General features: G+C 32.0%; 1 protein-coding gene across 1 annotated transcript; it reads left to right on the forward strand.

The window, feature by feature from the left end:
- The first annotated feature begins 2,425 nt into the window (after positions 1-2,425).
- On the forward strand, positions 2,426-2,998 carry LOC149568955 (putative germin-like protein 3-2). The gene is made up of 2 exons (XM_089816811.1): positions 2,426-2,455; positions 2,660-2,998. Exons 1-2 carry the CDS (start codon positions 2,426-2,428, stop codon positions 2,996-2,998), a joined length of 369 nt encoding a protein of 122 aa, XP_089672937.1.
- Positions 2,999-9,245: the final 6,247 nt, after the last annotated feature.

Here is a 9,245-nt window from a genome sequence, read left to right on the forward strand (position 1 = left end):
ATTAAATATATTACAACATATGATTGTTTTAAACAATTTGCTTTAAATATGAGTCCATCTATAAGTCCCTATCTCCTCAATCATTGAATATCATTCATCTACTATCTTAGATTGGAGAATAGCAAACACACTTCTTTTACGGTGCCAAACACAAGATGTCTAACTCTCTAGGGGTCCTTCCTGACATGAATAAATCCTTGACCCTAGCACGACGAGCCAAGGAACTTGGAACAAGAGGATCCGATAGATCTATATATCTATCGGATATATATATCTAAGAATCCTAATCATTGAATGTGGTAGGGAAAAAAATTGAAAGCGTATCTCAACATATGCAATTTTAAATAAAATATCTTTGGCCAAAACACCTTAACCGAGAATTTTATGATATAAAGAAATTAAACAAACTATATCTAGTTCAAATCGGATATCTAGGAGATAGAAAGAATTAAAGTAGATTGTATCCATTTCCATCCTTCCAAATTAGCCACATTACACCATCCAATACAAAAGTCTAAATGATTTCAATCAAAAGAGAAATCATCATCTAATACTAATTTCATAATGAGAAACAATATATATATATGTGTGTGTGTGTGTGTGTGTGTGTGTGTGTTGGGGGGGGGGGGGGGGGGGTGGGGGATGACTTCGTATTATGAAATAAAATAAAATCATAGGACCTCAACCATGTACCCCTCATCTAAAAATATTCACATTGCAAGAAAGCATGTAGAAGTACTAATCAATTTTAGTCTTTCTTTACAATGCACAAAACTTTCACATAATCAAAAAGTATACACACATCTTCCAACATACAATAATCCTATATTTATATACATTAGAGCCTACCAATACAATAATGTACCATTATGATGATCTTTTAAAGTAGCCTATAATATGTATAGAAAACATTCTCAATTTCCACAAAGAACTAAATACACTAATAACTAGAAGATGACCATTTAAAATAGAAGAGTTTAACACATAATGCTGGCAAACATATTTTCTGGATATGTAAATAGAAAATTCATACATAATGCTAATAATCTTGACCTTGCACTAACTTACTCCAAGGCATTCTGAGTCACATAATTTTAATCCAAAGTGAATTTAACAAGGGATCACAAGATATTAAACCAGAAAATGCCTTCAGATGGAGAAATTTAAGACCTCCCCTGAAGTATGACTCCAACTCAGATTCCTATGATAGTGAGGAGAAACATGCTAAAAAGAAAAGACTTCACCAAGATATTAGACACACCCCAAGCTCTATCAGCCCATCCCATGTCTATGATACCTTGGAAGCTACCCTGACTCATAGTGGGGGGGAAGACATCACCTTTCATATGAAGGAAACTCCCAAGGGAATTGGGAAGAAAGGTAAACATAGCCACACTAAGATGCAGGGGGGGAGGCTTGAGAAGGCCATGAGGGACCTAGTAGATAACCATACTGCTATCTACCACAGATTTGAAACCCTGGCTGGTTCTCGACCAAGGAAATGCACTCTACGGCCACAACCCTCTACTTCCTATAGGCTAACAAAGAGGGAAAGGACGTGAGTAAGACAATTGATACAACTTGTTGCATGTATGGATTCCTAGTGGAGGAATGCCTAAAACCCATCTTGGACAAACCAATGAAAGTGGAGGAGGAGGACGCGACAAGGGAAGCACTTGAGAAGAAAAATAATGGGAACCAAGAGAAAGAAGAGGGAATCTAGCCCAGGCTCTGTTTTGTTGTTTTACTATTTTTATGATTATGTTTCTAAACTTTACACCCCATGGGGTTTTAGGAATATGTCGATTACTTGGACCAATAGCAGTGTTATTTTCAAATTTAGTTTATTATGCATAATAGTTTAAGGACTGTGGTTGATGACGATTCGGCTCTGAACATATTATGGTTTTTTATGTTTAAAGTTGGTATAGGTTAGATAACTGGGAGATAACCTCCAACTAAATTCTCAGCCTTTTGTTCTCTGGGGCCAGGCCCCCATTTTTTTGGCTACTATCAACTACTTCAGAAAAAAGGGATCACATGATCATAAGACCATAGATGTACTCTTAGTAAACATAAACATAACCTCTAATATTTACTGAAACATTTACAACACCATAAGAACTAGTACAATTAAGAACATCCCATAACTTAACATATTTTAATCTTAATTTTGATCCTGCCTTCACAAGACTTGGTTCCAAACTTAGCAATGATCTCAACTAAGAGGCACATTTCCAATATCCAACAACTACACTTCTCATTGTTCTTGTACAATTTTCAGTTTAAAATCTAAACAACTGATTTTTTCATAATACAATGATTTTTCTCAACGTCAACCAACTTCAAATACAATGAAACATTTTTCATGAATTATAACTAGCAATCCTTTACATTTCAGAAGAAGTATGTAATACACAACACCATGATTCGCAAGGAAAGACAGCGTGGAAATGTAAACAATTATTGCATGGTCCTTTAATTAAACATTGAGGTTTGTTTCCATACTACGGTTACCATCTTTAGTATGTTTAAAATTTTAAGGTGTTTTCCTCTATCAATTATATGGAATGAACACAAGATCCTTCTTGAATAAAGATTGATGATTTACTTACTATCGTGATGACCTTGTAACATTATAACAAATCCAAATTGAAAGAAACGAATTTCTTACACCCACCCCAGAGCCACCGAGGTTCTCTTTCTAGCGGAAGGCGAGCTCTTTGTAGGGTTTATTGACACCAACAACACCTTCTTCGGCAAGACGTTGGAGAAGGGAGACGTGTTCATCTTCCCGAAGGCGCTGGTGCATTTCCAGCAGAATGTGGGGAAAGAGAATGCGGTGGCCATCTCTGCTTTGAGCAGCCAGCTCCCGGGAACCCAGACAATTGCTAATTCTCTGTTTGCGGCGAATCCTCCTCTCCCCGATTCCGTATTGAGCAAGGCCTTCCGCATCACCCAGGAGCTCGTGGACTACATTCAGAAGATGTTCGCCTAAGGTTCTTGAGCTTAGTTTTTTGTGATCGATTCAATAAAAATAAAACAAAGGAAAGGTAGACCACTTCAGAATACTATTTTCTTACCATTTAATAAAAATTCTCTCTTTAGAGCTACTCGTTGCAGTCTCAACAGAAGTTTATTTTTCTAAAGGAACATCTTTCTGTGTGAAAAGAATTCTATGGTTTCTGGTTCATGCATCTTGACCACAGATCCAATCTGGGGATGTCATCCCAATACAATCTTATATCCATTCTAAAATGCTCATCCTACAAATACTATGGAACATATTTCACAAATAACAAAATCGCTCCTGATATTTGGTCACTACCAGGACCCCTTTAATCAAGTTTTGAAACTCAGCTACGTCTGTCTCATAAAATAACAGATGCAACAATCGCTTCATGAAAAGAGATAAAAAGTATTGCCAAGATATTTGTCCTGGTCACAACTTCCTCTCGGCCCTTAATTGTGGTTGTTCCACCACATAGTTGATTCACCAATCAACTGAAATGCAACCCATAAAGCCCTAGACTATGCCGAAAGGTGATGAACACGAAACTACTTTACCATGAAGATGATTAATTTCTCAGCGTCATCCTTACCATCGAAACCATGGAAAGTTGGTAATACGATCTTTTTAAGGTTATTGCTCAGCTCCTCTGCTATCTTCTCATTATTCAGGTGTCCAAAATTATTCTTCATTAAAACCAGAACGTGACAAAAAAATTATTTATATCTATTTATACAAATGACAAGAAAGATTTATATCACAATTAGCATTGTGTTAAATTATGAACAACAATAGAAAGTGAAGATTTGATAAATTAAATTTTTAGTTATATACTAAATAAAGACTAAAATTTTAGATGTACAATCAATTTTATATATATGCAAGCGAATCACAAATTTGATTTTTTTGATTTCTATTGCAAGGGAATATATAAAAACAAAATTTGTTGTTTGTTGTATATGTTGAAGAGTAATCAAGAGACAATAAGAGGTATAAGGATTGTGGTGATTTGTTTTGATATATAGTTGTAATTGATATTTGTTCTTATTTTCCACACTAAAAATTATCATATAATTCTTTTTAATAATTTTTCAGTTTGATCCTAATGGTGCAATTATAAATATTTATAGCCAATTATTTTATAATGATATAAAATTTTCCAACGTATGATAATGTGAATTATATATACAATTTAATATATATTTCAATGACTCTATATATTTATGAAAACTACTTTGAATTGTGGTCTTGATTCTAATCTTCATTATTATTGTAAGCATAATTCAAACATAAGTTATACATTTTCATTCTAATTATATTTCTAGGTTTGGAATCCAATTCTAATCATTTCTCACTTAAATTTAGATTGTATTTATAATTCTAACATTATGATAACTTTTATTCTAAGACTACTATTATTTTAACCTTCATAATATCTCAAAACCTAATTCTAATCTAAAACTTAACTTTCATCCTATTGTAAAAGTGTGGATTATATGTAATGTGGATTATATTAAATTTAGAATAGAATTAGAGGTAGGGTGAAAGTTAAATTTTAGATTAGTATTAGGTTTTGAGATATTGTGAAAGTTAAAATATATATTAAATTGTATATATAATTCACATTATATATATGGAAAAGTGTGAGACGATATATAGCTTAGCTAGAATGAATTTATCTAGATTATATGTTTGAACAAAATTGATTTTTAGGTAAAAATACTCAAATTCAGTCATTTTGATAACTCAGCATGAATGGTGAGACAATTTTTTACTTTTGCCCCATAATCACCTAGAAATTAATTATTTAATTCTTGATAGGTGACCATTTGTAGAGTACAAGTCATGGCATCATTAAAAATATCAAATGGCAACACTAGTTCAAGGCTCACATGTGGTAAAATACCTAGTTCCTACTTGGCATGTGGTAATATGGGCCTTCTTAGATCATTGATTGTAAATAGTTATCAATAGTAGAAATTATTAAATTATTGCAAAATTTCATAGATTGTTTCATGAAGCTAGTGTAGATTAAAACTACCATCAAATTCAAGTTAGATTTGTTTCAAAATGAACTAAACCCATGACAATGAAACTGAGCAATTAGGTATAGGGTAAAAAATATTCTTCATATATCTTCTAGGAAATTATAAAATCATTGCAAAAAATAAATTGTTGCATGAAGTTACTGTAGATTAAAAATGCTATCAAATGCAAGTTAGATATGTTTCAAAATGAAATAAACCCATGAAAATGAAAATGAGAAAATAGGAATAGGGTAAAAGACATTATCTCATGTATCTTCTATGATGCATAGCTTAAAATTTGTAAGATACATTGCTTATTTAAAAAAATAAAAATTAATGCTTTTTAATGGATCATGTAAAATTGACAAAGTATCACATTTACCCCACAATGCTTTTTAATGCGATTACTATTACTTTTACCCCATAATCACCTAGAAATTAATTATTTAATTCTACATAGGTGACCATTTGTAAAGTACATTTCATCGCATCATAAAAAATTTCAAATGGTGAGACTAGTTCAAGGTTTACATGTGGTAAAATACCCAGTTCCTGCTTGATATATGATAATATGAACCTTCTCAGATCATTGATTGTAAATAGTTATAGATATTGGAAATTATTAAATTATTGCAAAATTTCATAGATTGTTTCGTGAAGCTAGTGTAGATTACAACTACTATCAAATTCAAGTTAGATTTGTTTCAAAATGAACTAAACTCGTGAGAATGAAACTGAGTACTTAGGAATAGGGTAAAAAATATTATTCATATATCTTCTAGAAAATTATAAAATCATTGCAAAAAATAGATTGTTGCATGAAGCTACTGTAGATTAAAAATGCTATCAAATGCAAGTTAGATTTGTTTTGAAATGAAATAAACCTGTGACAATGAAAATGAGAAATTAGGAATAGGGTAAATAATATTATTTCATATATCTTCTATGATGCATAGCTTAAAATTTGTAAGATACACTACTTATTTAAAATAATAAAAATTAATGGTTTCGAATAGATCATGTAAAATTGACAAAGTATGACATTTAATATATCTCTCTAATTTCTTTTGGCTATGATTAGTTACTAATACTATACAAATTATCAAAATTAACATGACATAACCTCTTGTGCCATAGCCACAAATCATCAAGTTCTACAATTAAACAAGTAGCATCCTCTATATCAAGGTAGAATAGATTACCTCTAGTTTGGTCACCTTTTCCAATTAGTTTTCCCTTAGTATCATATATCTTAGTAATCTTACTTTCAAACTCAACCTTACACCCTGATTTATTCAATTGTGACACATTGAATTTTTTTTAGTTATGTTCTAAAACATAGTAAGCATTATCAAACAAAATATTTTCTATGAGTTTGATAGAACTTTTTCCTTTTATCAAACAAGGTGCAGCATTACCAAACCTTGGACTATAAATCCATCATAATAATTCAAGGTAATGAACTTACTTTTCTCTCCAGTCATGTGATGTGAACACCCACTATCAATGATCCATTTGTCATTCTTGTGCAAACAAAATACCAGTGTAGTTTCCTCATCCTCATTGGATTCATCCTTCATTTCAACATACACTACTTCATCATCATGATTGTTGGATCCATCTTTTGTTTCCTCTTTAGAAATGTAGCAAGACTTCTTGCCTTTTTGTTTTTAATCTTTTTTGTTTTCATCTCTTTCACTTTTGTACTTGTCACCACCTCTATAATTCTTCTTATCTAGACATCTAGCAGCAATATTACCAACCTCATTGCAATTTAAAAACATGATAGGTAACTTACCATTGAACATGCCTTTACCTCTGTGAAATCTCCTTGCTAGTAGTGCTTCAAGTTGATCTACATCTTCCTCATATGTATCACTATCAATGGACACATATTTTTCCTTTTTCTTCTTCTTCTCATTTTGTTCCTTCAATGATAGGTTAGCTTTGAAAGTAGATTCAACATTGAAAGGTTTGCAATTATCAAAATTAGATAGCTTGAATGTAGTGAGCCTACCTATTTGACCTTCAAGAGTTAGATCATTCCCTGGCATACATCTTAGTTCTTGTAATGTAGAAAATTTAATAACATAAATGGGAAATAGTGTTCTCAAAACTTTTCTTAATACAATATCATCATCTATTTTATCAGTAGATCCTATTATTGCATTAACAACAGCTTTTATCCTAGAGCAATATTGAACAATATTCTCACCTTCTTGCATTCTCATATTATCAAACTTGCCTCTAGAAAGACTTTCAAATTTGTCTCTTAGAAAATTCTTCTTGCCTCCATAGATAGTGTGTAGAGCATCCCACATTTTCTTTGCACTTTCACAACCCTTGGTATCATCAAACTTGACATAGCTTAGGGCAAAGGAAATCTCAAACATTGCCTAGTTGTGTTCTTTCTTCTTTTTCAAATCTTCAATATTTAAGACTCTAGTAGGATCAACATGCTCAACAACAATGGTAGATTGTGCATGATCTCCAAGACCTCCTAGGTGTAACTTCATCAAAATTTTCTATACAGGAAAATTATCTCTATTAATCTTGGGTACCTCTCTTTTTGACATCTTGACCTTTTTGCTTCTAGTACCTTCAAACTAGTCCTCTTAAGTAGATGGCTTTGATAACAATTGTTCGAATTCTTTAGAATAACTAAGAGGAGAGGTGAATCAATTATCCAAGGTCTAGATGTAGAATTAAAAAATTTCAAATCTAGGTGAACCCATATCCATTAAACAATTTTATCATGCATGCATCCATTAGATTATGCAACCACTTAAACTTGTAGGTTACTATCAAATCAATTTTGTAGAAATGTAAATATCAAACATAACAAATTCAATAGCATATTTGACACAATCATTTAATGTGGAAATCTAATTTGGGATAAACCAGTAGTTTCTCACTCTTCTGAAGTGATGTCCCATGAAAGGCCAACCCAGCTAAAGGTTACAATTCACACTATTAAATGTGACCTGGTTAAAAGATTTTAATCACCCTATTAGGAGTGAGATTTTTTAGAGGACTTAAGATCATTCAATTAGAATGTCACTGAGTTAAAGGACTTACAAATGAATATTAGGTCAACCTTAATCTAAATGATTTACTTTAGACTAGAAAAATGCTTAGAAAGTAATATTAAGGCTTGATCTTATAGCAACTTACAACTTCATTTTGCAAATTATAGATCCTTGTTTTTAATCTTGCATTATGCTTGGCTTTCACATAGTTTATCTCAAATAGCTTGTTAATCCTTCAAGAATCCATACCCTTAAGCCTACTTGCTTTTCTTTCCAATGTAGTCTCCTCTATTAGGTCGCTAAATGAAGCAATACCTTAGATTCCTTGTCTTCCTTTGGTTCTTGCACATGACAACCTTTTTCTTTTGACTAACCATCTCCATAAATAGAGAATTGAGATCTTTTGCCATTCATCCTCTATCATCCATTTTATAATTAGGTTAGATTGGGTGGGATTCAATGGATCTACCCATATTTTCATTTGATTTACTTCTAGAAACTTCTCCTTCAATCCTCTTTGAGTTCACCTCAAAATGATTCACCATGAATTATGTGCCACTAGCTCATCAACCTTATCTTCCACACAATTCACTCAATTCAAGAAATCAAACTTGCTGGCTTAGATCCATCAAATTCTTGATCTTGCTCATAATGTTGACACTCAACATTAATTGGCTTTTGATGCTCAACACATACTGTGTTGCTCGACATCCTCTATCAAATCACATGGCATGAACTAAAGTTTACTAATTTTCATCATCAACCAAACTTTACTCTATTTACACTATATCACTTGGCTTACACTGAAATTAACTTTTCTCAGCTATAATTGATTTACTAGCTTAGCTTACACTAACTTTTCTCAACATCTACTATGCAGAATGTTAATTTTGGTAGACAAACTATGTTTAACTTGTTCTTTTGAACTTAATCAGTGTGACCATTCTTTGCAACCTTAAGTAGATTTTCAATGCACTATAATATCACTATCTTAAGTAATCCTTGTACTCCTTTTCCATATCATAACTCAAATTTTCATCTAGGTTCAATTGTTACCTCATTTGATCAAATCTTCTTCATCAATTAGACAAATGATAGTACTTAAATCATATAAGCAATTGTCTTACTTGTAGGTTTGACATTAGTGAAAAAACAATGATTGAAATTTTTTTATCATAC

Source organism: Cupressus sempervirens, chromosome 3 (genome assembly GCF_028749045.1).
Source record: "Cupressus sempervirens isolate cs-2001-9-10 chromosome 3, ASM2874904v1, whole genome shotgun sequence".
Classification (NCBI taxonomy): Eukaryota; Viridiplantae; Streptophyta; class Pinopsida; order Cupressales; family Cupressaceae; genus Cupressus; species Cupressus sempervirens.